Raw genomic sequence first — 19,393 nt, 5'->3', positions numbered from 1 at the left:
GTGTGTTTGCGATTTACATGAAATTACATTCGTGATAAGTTGGTGGGAAATCACATGTCTTCAAAACAAATATGTGTATGCGTGCGCACTAATTGAAGTAAATAATCTGCGTCTTCAAAACAAATATGTGTATGCGTGCGCACTAATTGAAGTAAATAATCAGCGTCTGATTAGGTGTGAAGAAAATAACTTTGCTTCGAAAATTTCACAAAGTTGTTCAATATCTTTTTTTTTTGTGAAACCAACGAAATTCAATGATTTAAATGTAATTTAATTATCAAAGGTCAATACACGTCCTTAATGTAAGGAAGCATAAGACAAAGTCTTGACGTTCTCAGTTACTGAGTCGTTTCTAACACGACGGTCCGTTTCATAAATAGCAAACGGGTCACAATTTCGTTCATTTTTCATCATATGATGTTTTTCAGCTGCATGCCTTGCCTCCGACTTATGTCCCGAGTATTCCCTCCTCCTCCTGTCCCTACTGACACACATCCGATTTGTTCGGCTTACACGCTTACATCTTAGATCACGACTGTGTCCACAATCTGGGCATTTAGGACCCGGGATATATGTAACCAACCTAGCGATCGCCTCAGACATTCCATTGTGAAGGTAGTAACCTTTAAGGTATGCCGCTGGTTTGTTGAGAGCTTGGTCAGACAATTTACCGTTGACTTCGATGTAATCCGTTGAGGGATCTTTGCCTCTCTTTTGCTGTTTATTCCTAAACACTTGATATATGTAGTCAGTGAACGCATGGTGACAGAAGAATATGGGGTCAAATGCACTGTATTCAATATTGTTCATTATTCCATCACACCATATGTGAGTTCCAGCATGAGCTCCCTCTAAGGACGACCCTTTCTTTGCTGTGGGTTCGGTAATATCTTTGTACCTAGATTGTGCTAATACGTTTCTTAGGTCATCCATGTGGAACAAGGTACCACCGCTACCAACATTTCTAAACAAATGACCAATGGGTGTATTGAAATATCTAAATGGTCCTGTTCTTGTGTAACCATATTGATTGCCAAAGTACTTGTGTGTCCAGATGCATGATTCTGTTGGGTCCCTCATATAGTAATCATACATAGAATTCCAGTAAGGAATAGGAGTGTCTAGGGCTGTTTCAGCACTGAAAAATTGACGGAGTCATGCACTTGAAGTATTTTAGAAATCAAGAAAATGTATAACTAGAGAGTGGCAGTTACAAAGAAAGCCTTAAAACTTAATAAAACATTTACAAGAATACACACGTAAGGAGATATGTTAATAAGAATAGTTCAATTATGAAGATTGCGTTCTTGAGGACGCACATCTACATTTTTGCCTTTTTGAGGTCAACATTTGAGATATTGAGAATCTTGTCATATTGAAATTTTAAATTGAACTCTTTAACATTTCTGACAACGTAGACGTTAATAAGGATTGCTTCACGTTGGTGATGCTGGCGAATTACTCATTTTTTTTAGTTTGTTGAATAAACTAACTTGGTAAAGTGGTACACTTTTGATCATATGCATTTTATACACACATCTTGGATGTAAATCTTCAATCTAATGTGCTTTTAACTGTGTTAAATTTCATTTGTATGTTAATTCTCATATCCCAAAACATGTTCGGCTACATAGGCATCCTCCTTCTTGTCTGCCCGTCCCAGTGTCTGTCAGATCGTCTGTCACATATCTTATAAGCGCAACTATTCCGCTCCATTGATTTAAGATGAGCGTCAGTCATCATATAGCTTGATTCAGTGTACATTACCAGCATTGCAATTGCATATATTGTTATTAGGAGTATCCTTTGAAAAAAATGTACTTACATGATCAGGAATAGTCTGTGCCAACATATGAACGCCGGACCTTGGTGAGCACTTTTTGCTGCCAGTACGTGTAAATGTGCTATGGTATCGTATCGGCTTCGACCCCAGAAATTCACCTGTTGGTTGAATTAGCTGATGATGAAATATAATACCCAGTAAACATCTATATACTCTTTTCGGAAAGCGAAATTTGTCTTTCCCAGCGAGAAACTTGAGATAAAGAACAAACTAAGCTGCACATACTGTTCCGTGTTTGATCTCTAAGACAGTCAGTAAATTATACCCTAACTCAACGAGTGGGTAGTATATTGGAATCACCTTGTCCGTCCGTCCGCCCGTCCGAATTACGTCGCAATCATCTGAGCTTCCAATGAATGGATTGATTTCAAATTGGGTGTGTTGCTTTATATAGATGAGACATACTTTGAAGGCGTTTTTTTTATGCTGGCCGATATCAACTTCCTGTACGAGTGGGGTATTCCTAGCACGATACCGTGTGCAACTTCATGTTTTTTTTTTTTATCTTATTTCGAAAAATCGATGCATTTCAATGTGCAGGAAAACTGTTCATACAATTAACCCCCCCATAAGCTGTAACAGCTTTTGTAAGATGCACAGATTTATTATACCATTCCTTTCTGCATACATATTACATTCAATAGAAGTTTTGTATTACTACAATTGAAGTGCAAACTCATCCATAATTACCCAATCTATTTCATAGCCGTGGATTACCAAAAAAGGAATTCGCAGTATGTCTGAAGCTTATCTACAGTGGTAGATTTCATTCATACTTACAGAATTTTCATAGTTTTTTAAGTTAAGTCTTATGATAGTAAAATAATGAACAGTTAGTACTAATTTTGTTAAGCATCATAATTTCAATGTGAAAAAATGTTCACTGGATATATGGGGGGAAATGGCAGTGAAGAAATGTTCTTTAGTTACATTTTATACTTTGTCGGAGGAGCAGTGGCGGATCCAGGGGTGGGAGGGGCGGGAGGACCTTCTTAGAAAATTGCAATTTTTAAAAATTGTTGAAAAATTGTTCAAGATACCCTCTGAATGCAGGATTTGAAGATAAATATTTCAAAATTTTTGGGACCCCCTTCCTTGAAACTCTGGGTCGGCCACTGAGGAGTCTGGACAAGCAAATTGTTTTTGCCTTTCCCAATTCACAGAACAAATCACAGTGAATTATATAATTTAAAGGATATGTAACAAATGCCCCTGCCTACACATAAACGACTAAACTCTTTTGTACAGTAAAACAAACCTTCTGCCTCTTTAACCTTCGGACAGCAATTGCAAATTTTTTAAAATGGCTGTACGGAGGATCTCTAATTTCTCTTCTTTCTCTCGGAGCAAACAGTTTATCAGCTGTAATATCTCTCCTTCTACGTCTTCTTTTCAAATTGTGAGTTTCACTTATTAATTTTCTGAATATGGAACTAATAAAGTTCTGTTCGTCTTCGGTGAAATGATCACGCCATTTGGTCGTATGGTTAACGTTGACAAACATATCTAAACAGTGTCGTTGAACTTGCTGTGTTCTGGAAGGTAATGAGTTACGGTTCATGGTATAATCGACACATTCTTCAAAAGAGTTAGGTAGCTGAAGTGATGATTTGTCAGAAAATATCAGAGTGTCATCTTCAGTATTGACTAAAATTATACACACAGTGAACAGAATTAATATCGTCTGAAAAAAAAAGAAATATACATTGGGTAAGAACAACTTTGTGTCAAATTTAGTTTAGGAATACTTTTGAGATCACATTTAGAATTTAAGATTCCTTTTTGATTTTTTACATGTAATAAGGTGTCTTTGATAGAAATAATGACAAAACAAAGCTTACATACAAAACATCATTACATTATTACAAATATTTCCAAATTACGAGGATATCGTAATATCGTAATCTAAAATTCCGCTGACGTCATTAAAGATAAGACCGTGTTTGAACATTAAGTAGTTCTCAAATACTATATTGTATGGTATTGTGAAACATTTTTATCTTCTCAAAATTGATAAGAACTTCTTTCATCTGGATTTTCCCATTTGTTCATTGTTTTTATAAGGCAAGAAATTCTATAGGACAACACTTCTTAAAATGTTGATTGCAAATATTGTTGGAATTTTTGTTCTGGTTCGGGCTTCATCGGCCGTTTTATGTAAGTACTGGCAATTAGCAATTACATTATTCAGTACTTATATTAACAACATTAAAAATAATAGTGTATCTTCACGTATAAGGATATCATAATGGCGGTCAATGTACTCATACATCATTCTTATATTATTTGTTTCAAACCTTTTGGCAAACGGTTATACAATGTATTTAATTGTCACATCCATGTAACGATGCTATTGCTTGATTTCGTCCTTTCTCAGTAAGATAACATTTAATTACCAGTCATAGTACTAATTGCGGAAGTGAGTTTATTGCAACATACACTTTATCTCATTTTCTCTCGTTGCAAACTATTTCGATTGAAGTGAAAAATCATTATATTTTAGCAGATAAAATTCACATTTTTAGATTTCAAGTACTTCGAGTTCATGTTTTCTTTTAAAAAAAATTCTCTTTCATTGTAATCAGTGTGATAAGAATTTTGCTTGGGATCAATTAAATAGAAATCGCCGTTAGTTTCAGTATATATGAATACAGATGTTTAATTTTTCCTTAAATGAAGTTGAAATTCCAATCAAAAATCATCATAAACACTTAGGCATTACATTTACTAGTGATGGAAAATGGTCCATGCATATTGAAAATATAATAGCTAGCGCAAAAAAAGCATCTTTTTTGTATTACGAAAATGAAAATTTCAACTGAATCGCAACATTTTAGAAGAAAAAAAACTATATTTATCTTATATTCGACCATTATTAGAATATGCCCCTGAAGTATGGGACAACTGTAATGTTTCACTCTCTGGAAAATTAGAGCGAATCCAAACGGAGGCGGCAAGAATTGTAACTAGGTTACCGGTGTTTACCAAAAATTGGAAACATATATATAAAGTAGTAAAATGGAAGACACTAGGAGAACGTCGAAAACGTAGAAAATTCCAAATGATCAATAATATAGAACAAAAACATGCCCCTGAATATTTGTGTTATTTTGTTCCACCTCCAGTACAATATATTTCCAATTATTCATTGCGAAACGGGATGACATTTTATTGCCGTATTGTAGATTGTCTGTTAGAAGGGAATCCTTCCTTCCAGCTACTGTTAAGGAATGGAAAAAACGCGACATTACAATAAGAAAGATTGATTCAGTATCCAAATTTAAGTCGGTTTTAACTAGGAATAATGACCGATCCATTGTACCAAAATACTTTTCATACGGGCCTAGAAAGCTAAATATACTGATAACCCAACTAAGATATTCTGCATCTTTTCTGAATTATGACCTGCACGGAATAAATATTATCACTGATCCGCTATGTAGATGCAGTACTAACATGGAAGATGTTGACCACTGCCTCTTTCATTGTCCTTTATATATAGTCCAAAGACAAACTTTGTTTAATAATTTAAGCTGGCTCTGTGATACTTATTCACTTAATGCAAACATTTTACTATCTGGAAGCCCTGAATTAACATATGAAGAAAACATTGTATTTTTCAGCAGGTTTTTCAGTATATAAAGGGTCAAAACAATTTCTTGTCGTATGATTTGTGAATCAAGCTAATATTTTTTTGTGTGTTTTTGTTGTACTATAGATCGTCACCATCACTACCCAAACTATTTTTCTCTCCAGTTGACTTTTAGTTACACTCATTACAGTAATGTATAGTTCATATATTATTGTAGCATGCTGACTTATCCTATATGTATTCTATATATGTATATTGTATTTAGGAAAGGACTAAATAAGTGTTATTTACTTTTGTCCAATCCATTTTGTTTCTGAGCAAATAAAATATGGTTAAACTACAAAATCTTGTGTATTTGAAAAGGATTTTTTTTAAAAATAAAGTATCATGAAATTAAAGCACATGGTTGTATGAAGAATATTGGCAATTTCTACTTCTTTAAAAAAAAACTTTTTTGTTTGTATTACAGTGGGCCTTAATCTTACTACAAGCGGTGACTATAATATAAACATCAACTTCTTCAGATGGCTGGAGAGTGCGCCCACATACTTCCGTATAGAAGGAAAGCAATATAACGCAAGCGACAAATCACTCTACATCAACGCTAGTTACAGTGAAAACGGCGTTGATGAATTCGGGGCATATCAAAGGGTTCGGTATCGCTATTATGCCGGAAAGACAATCATCGATTGCTCGATCAACACATATGACGATAGCAATTTCGTGGTATTTGAACAGGTAATTGTGTTTTTATGTGCAGGTAATGTGTTTATTTATCGAAGAATTACAGTGACTTTCCTACAACCATGACTCTCTTTTAATTGTTACCGATCTGCTGAACAATGCAAAGTATTGACAAAAAGTGTCATGGTTGTAGGAAAGTCACTGTAATAAGTTGAATTACGATTTAAATACTCATTTTTATCATCTGATATAGACTACTTGCATTACATTGTGAAATTACTTTCTTCACCACTATATTAAAGCAAAAATCTTAGCCACAGAAACTAAAGGAAAGCACTATACAAAGGGAACTACTAGTATGACGTATGACAAAGGCAACGCGAACTTAGAAAAAAAATAAATATACTATATTATATTAACGAAAACAAAAACAGGTTGACCAAGTGCATGCCATTAAAGTGAGGTAGGGTAGCTAGGCAACCATATTTGAAAAGAGATTGAATTTTGTTGGAAATGGAGGATAAAATACAATAAATTATAGACCATCGGTGCAATTGGATGATTTGTTTATTAAAGTATATTTACATAGCTATAAATAATAGATATGGCTTGTCAAGTGCAAAGGCTTAAGTAAGATTGAGACCCTGCCAGATCAGTGCCAAGATGATAACAAGATTCATCGCTAATCTGTAGATATTTATTCTATCTCTCTTACATGACAAGGTATTCGAAATTATCGGTAATTTGTACTTTTTTTCTTTTTGTCAAATATTTCTCGTTCTCTCGTATAGAAAATGAATAGAACAAATATTAAAAATTCGAAATGACTGCTTTGAAAAAGACAAGATTCTTAACTGTAAGAGGATGATTAAGATAGTAAAAAATACGTATTGTCCTTGGTGTATGTATTGTAAAAATGGAGCAGTGATTCAGTGTCAAACACATGGACAAAACCTGTCAGGGAAAAACAAAATACATAGAAAAGAATGAAACCGTAATAAAACTAAGGGTAAATAACAATGTACTGAATGAAATACAATATTATTTGATTAAAAGCTCAACTGGTGGGGAAAAGTATTTATGTTTTTATCATTCAACAGAAATTTGTGACTGGTGTAAATGATCCCAGGCCACAATCTTGTGATTCTAATGCGAACTGTTATCAGGAGACGACAGGCACGTTTCCATCTTTCAAACTTAAGAAAGGTGTTATAGCAGATCTGGGATACCTTAACTTTGGTGGTAGTATGCTAGGAAATTTAGAAAGTCATTCCGGAAGGTAGGCGTTTTGCATTTCTATGAAACGTTTAATTAGTAGAAAGTCTTAATTGTTACTTGATATTAATAAGAACTTTGATATTGTACCATTATTAGCACTTTCCTTGTCTGGATTTTTTACATTGTACGATCATTCAATGGGGTAGTAACTAAAAATGCAACTATATGTCATCTATCATAAAACTGTAACAGATGCACGATTAATTATTCCGTTTAAAAAAAGAAGAGTTTCTTGGTTACTCATGGAATCGAGGTCTTAAATATGAATATTTTAACTGCCGTAAAAATTGAGGTTCTTTAAACACGTCGATTTTCAGGTGGAACAATCAGACACAAGAGCTGTCGGATGGTTTGGCTGGTGGGCCAATAGCGATCTTCGACCAGAGAGGAGATGCTATAGTAATAGCACCGTTAGATAACATGATGACAGCCTCATTTTGGCACGAAGGTCACCCTGGTGGTCGAGTTAACTTTGGTGTCATGGGTGGAGCTAAAACAATACCAGCGAATTACAGACAACGTTTCATACTTGTGGCTGCTAGTTCAATAAATAAGGTTAATAATTCCGTTTGTAGATTTAGTGTTAAATGTAGTATTTATACGAATCCATACTAGGGGTACAAAATGGTTCATTATTATCCTATACAACAGCAGTTTACTACATAAAGGTAAAACGACTTTTAGTTTTCATTACTCAATTCATATGAAAAAAAGTCACTTAAAGCATTTGGATAATACTTTTTCAATATTAGGATGGAGCTCAAATTCTTAATGGTATGTATTTTTTTAAAACAGGCCTTTGAGGACTATGGAAGAGCTTTAAGAAAAGTTTCTGGAGCTGCTCCAAAGAAAGCACGTTTTAGACAGAATGACTTTACGTTAAAATACTTGGGATATTGGACAGATAATGGTAAGTTTTATTCGGTCTTTAATGAGATTATTTCCTGTTTTCCAAATTGTACATGAATAAAGTTATGCTTATCATTTTTGGAAAAAAACCTTGACTTAAGTGTGTGTACACGTTTTTTAGAAAATATAGCTGATGACTATTAACATTAAAATTTGTTTCTGTCCGTTATAGGTGCTTATTACTACTACAATCCAGAGGCTAACAAGACATATGCAGATACAATAAAAGACATTTTTGATAAAGCGAAAGATCAGGGAATACCTTATAAGTATGTTTTAAGTTAATTTATACTAAACAAATAGACTAAAAATATTATGTTTCATCACATTTTGCAGATCCAGTTATGAAACGTTGTTCGTATGGATTCTTGTGGAGTTTAGGAATCCAGTACATAGACGGTAAATCACAATTATCGTCCCTGGTAGAGGGAATTGTTCCCATAAGTGAACTTTGCCTGAGAAATTCACAGAAAATTAAATATTGGCACAAAACTAAAGAGGAATATGCAGCTTTAGCTCGTATACAGGTTACACAATTTTGAAATGGCTGCCATATTATCATATTGCCTGACTGAAAAAAAGACAACACACTCAACGATAATATATAGTGCAAATTTACTCAAGAATCTATTATTTTAGCATTTGAGGTGTCTTGCTCCCTGTTTGGCGAAACAATATCTTTCATCATTACCTTTTGTCTACCTGTAGGTACTTACAGTTGGATTCCTGGTGGTACTACAAGGGGAGTGGAGGTGGGGTCAAACAGTGGGACGCCCGACCTGATGCTTTTCCTCATGGAATTCAGTAAGTTTTTAATAAAATACAGATTGATTTAGTCGGATTTAAAAGAATAGTTTTCTTGATAATATTTACGGACAAGAACTTCATCCTTACTCGGTTTCTTAATATATATGGCTAAAAAAAGACAAAACGGGTACATTAATTATGTATAAGAGTAATCAAGGGAACCAAGGTTATAGCGGTAATCAAAAGAATGTAATCCAGGGAGAAAGACCAGACATGGAAAACAGACATACACAACAAAGAACATAAAGTAACTAAAATCATACATACAAAGTAAAAAAAGCAAATGAGCAACTCGGACTCCACTAAAAACTGGGAGCATGGACTAGGTGCACCGGTAGGATAAGCGTCCTCGGTTTTTCTAGAAACACCCGCCGAGTTGTCATAAAAAGTCAAGTCCGGGGTAGACAAACGAGGAAAGGAAAACTATGACCCGTTGAATAAATCAGTTTTCATGGTGCTGATGGATACACCATAACGATCCACAAGTTCATGATGACGACCATATAATTTCTGTAGTGATGACTTCAATCTTGTAGCAACATAATCCTGTTCCAGAAGCCTATTTGTTAGAGTTCTAGCGCGATAAAAAAAAGTCTGCGTAGTTTCGGCAAACTCAGGCATAACGTATGAGTTGTGATATGAACACTCCATACGCAGGAGCCGAAGGGATGTTACCACATATAAAAGGAAAGTTGACAATTCTGAATGAAAGGTCATCACGTTTGTCGTAAAGTTTGGTCAATAGTTTTCCTTTACCATCGACTTCTAAGTGTAGGTCTAGATATGAGGCTGACTTCACAGTGCCTGTAGTATCCTTTATCTCAAGTTATTTGAGGTAGATGCGATGTATCAAATCCCCGAAATTAGGATTGTTTAAAGATAATACGTCATCTATAAAGCGGAAACTGAGATTGAAGGATCTAGCCAAACGATATTCTTTCTTTCTGATCAGGTCAGCTATAAAGTCAGCCTCATAAGAGTGAAGAAGTAGGCCAGCAAGTAAAGGAGCACAATTTGTTCCCATTGGAATGCCGACCGTTTGTTGAATAACACGTCCACCACACTGAACAAATATGTTGTCGATTAAAAATTCCAGCATTTTGTAAACATCTTCCTGTGTATATTTAGAAGATGATTTAGAATTATTTCTTACAAAGTAAGTAAAGTCTTGTCTTGATAATGTCATTTGTTATGCCAGTTTTCGTTTTGACTAATCCGTTTGACTTTACTCTAGAGTTTATAAGATGGTATTCTTAAGGAGGTAGACCTAGGGTAAGGGACACAACTCTTAAAAATCATTGGAACGTTTGTATTCAGCATTTTACATCAATGTCATGTAAGCATCAAAGTAACTTAGGTTGATTTCATTCTGTGTCAAATAAAAGCTGGATAGGCTTTCGTGAATTTGAATTTGATACAAACATATCACTGACTACATGAGTTATGTCCCTTACCCTAGGTCTGCCTCCTTAACATAACCCTTTATTTTACTGGGGTTTTCTCTTATGTTGCCAAGGAGTGTACAACAGTATACTGGATGGCCGATGTCTGCTCATAATAGATACTGGTAAGATTAAACTATAAAATTAACGCACATGACAGCGGCAATTTGACCAAGGTCACTGCAAGAGCTTATGATCGGTACATGACTTATAAATCACAGAACCCAAATTAATTCTACAAAAAACACAGAAGATTTACTAAGATTTTTTTTTCTACCACCAATTTATATCCAGAACTTGATAGTTGAGCATGAATATTTTGTTGTGAATGGGGATCCTTTGAAGCATTTCTTACATTTTCTTAGAAATTCATCTAAGTCAACACAGTTATCTTATCGAACTACAAACTTTCCTAGTTAAACGCCATTACGTATCTAAAACACGGTGTTTTGTCATACAATTGTATATTGAAATTTTTCCTAAGAAAACTAATTGTTGTCATTTGTACCGAAAGATGTGTTATATTTGTGCTTGACATTACAGGTCGCTGGATAATATATACGCAAAACAAAATAATGGGAAATATAATTTTATCATGGACCCACTGGTAGCTGTGCCGGATGATAAAGTTTGTATTTTCAGAGTCAACTTTAAAATTGAGTTACATCGTTGTATTTTGATATCAAACCCAATGTAGCAAAATTGTTGTCTTCATTCCATTTGAAGGAGTAATCAAGGGAACCAAGATTATAGCGGTAATCAAAAGAATGCATTCCAGGGACAAAGACCAGACATGGGAAACAGACATACACAACAAAGGACATAAAGTAACTAAAATCATACATACAGAGTAACAAAAGCAAATGAGCAACTCGGACTCCACTAAAAACTGGGAGCATGGACCAAGTGCACCGGTAGGGTAAACGTCCTCTGCTTTTCTAGAAAACTTGCGAATGTGAAACTGGACTATGTATACTTTGCCGAAGAAATCGTAATCATAATAGACAGACATGGATAAACAGATTATTTTGATATTTAAGAATAACGAGGAAAAAAATAGGCGTATGTTACAGTACATATTTGAATATGATTATTTACATAATAGAGAAGAAAGTGGAAACGAGGAATGTGTCTAAGAGACAACAATCCTACCAAACAGTGAAACAAATTATTAAAAGGCAGCCAACAGGCCTTTAATAATGCCAAAGGGACATTTCCAAATCCAGTCTGTCTTCGACCGGACCTGAAATGATACATAATATAGTTGTTCATTTTCAAAGACTGTTTTTCAGAACTACCGGGAACCATACTAAATTCAACATAAGTTAGGGTCCAGTTCTGATTATTCTATTATCAGGATTTAAATATGATTAGGATCTTCCTAGTACAAATAAGGATATCTCTATTTGTCTAAGCAGAAATTTGATCCTCGTTTGTTCGTAATTTTAACTTAAACATGAGTTTAAGCTGGGCCAACCTTAATTCTTTTTTTTCTAGAATAATTCTTGATCCCACTGGATTCTTATTTGTAGTGTTTAAAATAAGGCATATACATTAAATACCTACGAACATGTATAAACCGGACAAAAGATGGTTTGGAACTTGTTTTTACTATTACTCTTTTCCTGAATTGTATGATGTACATTGTAGTATTTCTGGATAGATCTGATGCTAAATGCGACCCAGTGGGGTTTACGTATGTATGAACAGGTGAGGTACTCATCATCAATGTAAACAATTTGGTATAATATACAAGCCATCCATTCATATTGCGTTAAATCATTATCTTACAAAAATACTTACTTTCTTCTATCCATTTACGTTGTCCTGAAACTTGCTTAATTTTCACGAACCAAGAGCATTGTAAATCTATAAAATTCTTGTGACAATAAATTAATTCTATCAATATTCAATGAAAAACTACAAAAAGCATGATTTATTTCAATATTGGTGAAGCTAAGAGTATTGACGATTAAAGTCATATTCACAAGCCTATATTGTTCACGTAGCACGTGGATTAAGCATCAGCTGAAATAAGATATAAATGTAATGTGTAATTTAGTTCACATTATTATTATGTCTTCACGTGAAATTTACAAGGCATACTTCAATTGTTTTAACGTGTTCACTAATTTGAAAATAATATCAAATTACACGAAACCAACCTGAAAAAGTTGTGTCTGCGTGAATAAGCATCCTCTGTTCTTTGAGAAGCATTCATTACAATGAGTATACCGCATTAAATAATAATGTTCTGATGGCTGATATTAGAGTTACAAGCACACTTTTTGTAACCGTATATAATTTTTAGAGTAAATTGTTGAATTACATTTTGAGGATACATAACCCGTTGTGAAAGTTTTTTACAGTGCTAAAAGTGTATGTTGAAAAGATAATAGCTAATAATTATTTGTTATTTTATACAGGATTGGTTGAACTATGAAACATTATTATCTAACCACATGACAGAAGATTTGACTTTGGGCGAACGTTGGCTCATGGAGATGGGTGTAGCAGCTGAAATGTACAATGTCACGATCCAATATTGTATGTCGTTGCCAAGACATGGTTTAATGAGCACAAAAATACCGTCAGTAACCCAGGTATATGTACTTTTTCTTGTGTTGACATATGTCCTTATACTAGGAAAAATCCAAGTGTCATTGTATTAAAGTTCTTTAATTTATCTAATGGTCTTTGAAAATGAGATTATTCTATGGTATACATTAAATTCAAGGAATCAGTAGAATAATTTTTTTTGCAGTGGGTACAAAGCTACTCCTTCAGTCTTTAAAAAATTACCTTTCTAGCGTAAAGAGCATTTTTCATTGTCTTACAAGATGTTCCTTAATGTCACACTAGTTCAATTTTAGGCAAGAGCCAGTGAAGATTATCATATAATTGACGATCAATGGAAGATTGGGGTGTCATCTATGTTCGCCTATGCTTTAGGACTGGCCCCATCCAAAGATACATTTTGGACAACAACCATACAGAATGGAAATCCTAAATATTCTAGTAAATGGTTTATTCATGTACATTGATATTTTTGAACATTCGGTAAAGAGATAAAAATGAACATTTTTTTCGATAGAGTTATCAGTTTGGGTAATTTGTTGTAAGATTTAAAATCATTTAGTAAGAACTTGAGATGCACTCTATCGATAAAGTTTTAAAAGAAACTGAATATCGACAAAAAATACGAAGCATCTAAATATAGGGACTATTCATAGACATCCAAATAAAAAAGCAACTAAAGCTTTTGATATTTAATACTAATATTATACTTTTGACTGAAATAAAGATTTTATAACAAATCATGAATAACTTTATACAAATGTACATGTTACAACACGATTTATTCTACTATTATAGAAGTTCAGGAGTTATGGCCTGCACTTCAAGTTGTTGTTGCTACGTTAAGTACGGGCCCTGTTGGTCCTGGTGATATGATCGGTGCAACCAACAAGGATCTTTTAATGAGGTATAACATTGATTTTCTTTCATATATTCGTCATATATTTTTATTTTTAAAGCTACTCGTTAATCCAAAGAACTTATGATTTTAATTGTCCGTGTTTTGAAGTTGTTTTTTTTTGTTTTGTTCTGCATTTTTCAAAGTACTCAAAATTTTATTTTTGTATTTGTACCTTACTGGTTGTTTTTGTCTGTGAAATGCATATTTCTTGTAATTGGAATCATGTGTTTTCACTTCATAGATACTTATCATTTTATGCATTAAATATGAATGTATAAATGAATGTATAGCACAATTTATATCCAACCATTTATCACGGATCAATTTATGCTGCAAAATCAATAATAGGCTTTGGTAATATTATTGATATGCGTGTACCAAATGACTTTCCTATTAAACGAATTTGTGCATATTAGTACGAACAGGTTTTATCTTAGTTCATAAAGTACAGCTTGCAGCTCAAATTTTATTCTGATATCCAGATTCTTCATCTGTCACTTTAATTAATGATTAGTGTTCTGATTTAAACAATTTACAGGTAAAAATAAACAAAATAGGAGATGCGCAATGGCATTATGTGATCAAAATTGTAGAAGTTTCATCAAATTCTTTTAGGCGGTTTTTGAATTAGAACGTGGAATGGACAACAATAAAACTATATACTTCCCGCTTTGAGTTCGAGTTCGAGTCCCGCGGAGGGAACAACCAATCATCTATCATCGTTGGGAATTTTTCAGACCCTTCTATAAGTTTACGTTATCTTCCCTGTATCAATTTGATTCGATGGAGCAGTGTAGCCAATAGAGTCGTCACATTTTGAGACATTGTATATTATTGATTTGTTGTGACATGCATCATTAATTTGATCCTCTATCCTACATAATAACACCTAGATGAACTGTCCCGTACACCTATACATCGTGTACTAAGTTACAGCCCTAGATTAATCCTACGAGGAGGAATGACCCGGCCAGCGAAAGCTATATTTTATATAGACTAGCTGGCCGAGTGGTCTAGGGCGCTGGATTTAGTGCAGGCGGTGTTGCCATAGATAGTCAGGCTTGTGTGACCTTGAAATATATCAGATATTTTTTATAATATCAATCAAGTTTGCAGTAATATAAATTTCAAAATACTTAAAACACTAAGGCTTCAATAGTCATGTTATTATAGTGTATTAATTGAGATAATAAACACAAAATATTCAGCATAAGAATCATGGAAACTGAGCATAATATCTTATTTAAATATGTCCCTTTTTTAATTTTGGAATTTTCATATAAAAGTGATTATCTAATAATTAAAGCATGAATTACTCCAGTTTCAACGAATAAAATGACCTCTACGAACATTGTAAAACAAGTTGAACTTAATTTATACAATATCTTGTCTGTTCAAACTCGAAAACAACGAAACCAAACGCTCTTAAGGAATAGTTCTGTATTTTTAGCTAACTATTGTTATTTTGTAGATGCTGTAACAAAGATGGTTTGATTTTAAAACCATCTAAACCGGCTACAGCTATAGACAAACAAATGATTAAGGTATATAACTACTACTTGCAAATTACAAAACTACGTCCACTTTTCGTCATTTTCCGAAAAATTGTATTTTTATATAGTTAAGATAAATTGATTACTAGTATTTCGTTATCTTTATGAAAATATATATTTAAAAAAAATAAGTGTATTCAATTTTAGACAGCATTTGATTCTTCGGATGGTCCTACAGGACAGGTCTGGACCAGTATATCAGAAATATACGGCGACAAAATTGCTGTATTTGGTATATTGTTGGCTGCTAATATGTCACAACCTTATGATGTAAAACATTATGAAACTGGATTCCCTTACCAAGTAAGTAACTTGTAGCTAGGAATTTCAAAGCATTAAAAAAGACATTGGTTCGAGAATATGGGATGTTTTGTATCTGAATTTGTAACTTTGTGTTTATGTAACATTAATGACCGCTTTCACGTTCATTGGTTCCAGTTTACACTGCTATGGCACAAACATTCGATAATCTGGATTTATCTTTTTAAAGGATTTTTTTTGTCTTGGTGTTGTCCTCCAACAATTTTGTAGTGTATTTATTTTGAACGTCTTGCTTTTGCTTACTCTTAGTTTCATTTATCAGCCCTATACTTAAAAGGTATGGATTTACAACGTATCATTGATAAGCCTTTCCAGCAGGATTTGACAACATGCTCTTACCTATGTAATTCTAGTACTAGTGTATCGTATATTGTATAAGAGAGAATAATCAAGGGAACCAAGGTTATAGCGGTAATACAAAAAATGTAATCTGGGACATTGATCAGACATGGAAAACAGACATACACAACAAAGAAAATGAAGTAACTAAAATCATACATACAAAGTAACAGAAGCAAATGAGCACCTCGTACTCCACTAAAAACTGATAGCATGGACCAGGTGCGCCGATAGGGTAAGCGTCCTCTGCTTTTCTAGAAACACTCACCGAGTTGCTCATAAAAAGGCAAGTCCGGGGTAGACAAACGAGAAAAGGAAAACTATGACACGTTGAACAAATCAGTTTTCGTGGAGCAGATGGATACACCATAACGATCCACGAGTTCATGATGACGACCACAAAACTTCTGTAGTGATGACTTCAATCTTGTAGCAACGAACCCTGTCCCAGAAGCCTATTTGTTAGAATTCTAGCGCGATATAAAAAGTCTGCGTAGTTTTGGCAAGCTCTGGCATAACATATGAGTTGTGATATGAACACCCCATACGCAGGTGCTGAAGGGTTATTACCACATATGAAAGGAAAGTTGACAATTCTGAATGAAAAGTCATCACGTTTGTCGTAGTTTGGTCAATAGTTTTCTAAGTGTAGGTTAAGACATGAGGATGACTTCACAGTGTCTGTATAAAGTAATATTACTAAAAGTAGATAATATATTTCAGTTTGGTGACGCTATGGTTTTTCCGTATAACAAACCGGAAAATAGAATGAACTTTAATGGAAAATCTTCACTCAAATTATCAGGTTGTTCCAACGATAAGTTTTGTCTGTATTACTTCTCGCCAATTATCAAAGTGTAAGTTTAAGCATTTTGTCGTAGTTGTTGTAAGACATAGATAAATTACATAAAGACTGTAATGACATGAATGAATTCGAGAAACTAATAATTACTCACGAAATCTTCAAAGCTAAGTCTATATGGCGATCTAATAAATGTCTGTTTAATTGTCATTCAATAAAGCATTTTATCTTTTATAAATGTAATAATCTTTTATAGCATCAAGTATTAAAAATTAATGGTGAATAAATGATGTTAGTCATGTAATTTACAGAAGGAAAACAAAAAAACAAAAAAAAAACAAAAACAAAAAACAAAACAAAACAAACAAAACAAAACAGAAAACAAAAACAGAACAAAACAAAAACAAAAACAAAAAAACTACAAAACATGCTACAAAAAGCTAATTATTTGAATTCTTCAATTTCCGTTTTTTTATATTCTTAATTTAAACAAAATGTTAATTTTTTAACAGAGGTAGTCATACTGTTGCTATATACGGGGAACACGACAAGTTTGTGCCAATGTCTCCTCAAAGAGTTACCAACATCATTTATACCGAGGACGATATGTTATTACAAATATCTGGAGTCGCCTCAGAAGTTGTAACGTTTTCGTACATATTGGATGGAACTCTAAAATCTGAAACTTTGAATTTTGACAAGACGGGCATCATGCAATTGAGAATAACAAACGCACCAATTATTTAACGACTGGCTTAATTGATGCTCTAGGCTTATGTCATACGAAACCGGTGTGCATATAACGATTGCTTTTATTTTCTTTTTTAATTTTATTTGCCAATACTTTGCGTAAATTTATCATCCTGTTGCAAGAATTTCATTTCTTTCTTATGGATAAATACAGTTTCTCGTATGGAAAACTGCTACATTTCATAATAACAATTTTATTTCTTCTGCGATGATCACATACTCCGTTGTAACAGTACGTTTACACACGGTCTTACACAATCAGCTTCCGGGACAAATTCTTTAAAGTTACATACTCAATATTACACCGTCAAAATTGATAGTAATGCCAAAAAAAGTATGTCTGTGCAAGATTACCCTACCTACTACATTTATCTGTCTAACGTAGGACATTGTATTGGTATTTTGTTACGAAATGCTGCAGAACTATCATTTACAGTTGAGCATTATTAAAGTGAAGAATCTTCCAATAAGTGTCTACATAAAATACTTAAATAAATAAAAAGTTTACATACCCATCTACCCTATATTTTCATCCAATGTAACCTTAAACGAACTTAATTTTTGCCTTGGCCTATATCTAAGCAACACACAAGAAGTTTAACAATTTGAGCAATGTCAAAAACATTCGCCATATGTTGGTTACTATAAAATTGATATAAAATCGTTCTTTCATAATTATAATCTAGCTGTTGATAAACACTGGATATGTATATTAAACGGATTAATTATAAAAGTATTCACGCTTCCAACGGTTTTAAATCCTTTAAAGCCTGCTATTATTTCAAATATGGATAAAAATATTTATTTAACCTTCATATGATTTCAAACACAACTCACTTTTATATTCAACTGTTTCCTTTGGAATTTCTTGAAATTGTCTCACAAAATTGGTTGATTTACGAACAGACAAAGTAAAATAAGAATGCAACATGTCTCAAAAATCAAGGACAGTCCACATTTAAGGACAAATAAATGAAAAAAAGGAGGAGAGAACTGCTATGAGACTTACCATTACTGAGAGCTGAATTGTTATCATCCAGTCGATGAAAACTACTCTGCTGAGTAATGTGTGCTGTATTTTGCTTCGTCTACTGTATCTTCATGTAATCTATTAAATGTTTTTTTGAATGTTTTTTTTTTTTTTTTTTTTTATGAAATTCGATCGTGTTCTTGACAAATTTATGCATGTTTCTAAGAAACATACTTGCATATACACATAAATTTAACTAAGTATAAAAAGTTATTCAAGCTATGTACATGGAGCACCTGTGTAATGTTTTAATAAAAAAATATGTTAATGTAGCAAATTTGGTTAAAATAGATGTTTTATTAATACAAAGTATGAACTTGTAGGATAGCATTGGGAGTTTTACCAGACATCCCTGATTAGTTACATTCAGATAACTCAGCGGTTTTGCTTTTAATGTCAATCAAGAAAACTGGTCTTCATACATCGAAAATAAGCGACAAGACAACATTAGAGGGTCAACGTTCTATAGCAAATCCGAGACAATTCACTCAAAAATACAATAAAAATGAAAACTGTTATATATTGTTTCTGAATGCACGAACGATTGTGTTGGTCTTTTGGGACA

The 19,393-nt window shown here is 33.4% G+C and overlaps 2 protein-coding genes across 2 annotated transcripts; one reads left to right on the top strand and one right to left on the bottom strand.

Annotated features, from left to right (window-relative positions):
- Positions 1-297: 297 nt before the first annotated feature.
- Positions 298-3,732, bottom strand: LOC148611627 (tyrosinase-like protein 1). Its single transcript, XM_088595304.1, has 3 exons — positions 3,102-3,732; positions 1,826-1,941; positions 298-1,138 (listed from the first exon to the last, which is right to left on the bottom strand). The coding sequence occupies exons 1-3, from the start codon at positions 3,402-3,404 to the stop codon at positions 298-300; spliced, it is 1,260 nt and encodes a 419-aa protein (XP_088451430.1). The 5' UTR covers positions 3,405-3,732.
- A 104-nt stretch (positions 3,733-3,836) lies between these two features.
- On the top strand, positions 3,837-18,926 carry LOC148611626 (uncharacterized). The gene is made up of 17 exons (XM_088592353.1): positions 3,837-4,000; positions 5,905-6,173; positions 7,220-7,398; positions 7,715-7,952; positions 8,193-8,307; positions 8,479-8,575; positions 9,015-9,110; positions 10,630-10,680; positions 11,099-11,183; positions 12,206-12,265; positions 12,982-13,158; positions 13,429-13,573; positions 13,931-14,039; positions 15,505-15,577; positions 15,734-15,889; positions 16,970-17,103; positions 17,561-18,926. The coding sequence occupies exons 1-17, from the start codon at positions 3,940-3,942 to the stop codon at positions 17,793-17,795; spliced, it is 2,280 nt and encodes a 759-aa protein (XP_088448479.1). The 5' UTR covers positions 3,837-3,939; the 3' UTR covers positions 17,796-18,926.
- The last annotated feature ends 467 nt before the right edge of the window (positions 18,927-19,393 follow it).

Source organism: Perna viridis, chromosome 7 (genome assembly GCF_037379345.1).
Source record: "Perna viridis isolate PV_CMFRI_1.1 ecotype Kerala chromosome 7, ASM3737934v1, whole genome shotgun sequence".
Lineage (NCBI taxonomy): Eukaryota > Metazoa > Mollusca > Bivalvia > Mytilida > Mytilidae > Perna > Perna viridis.
The sequence above is the reverse complement of the archived record's forward strand: the minus strand, read 5'-3'. Positions and strand labels throughout refer to the sequence as shown.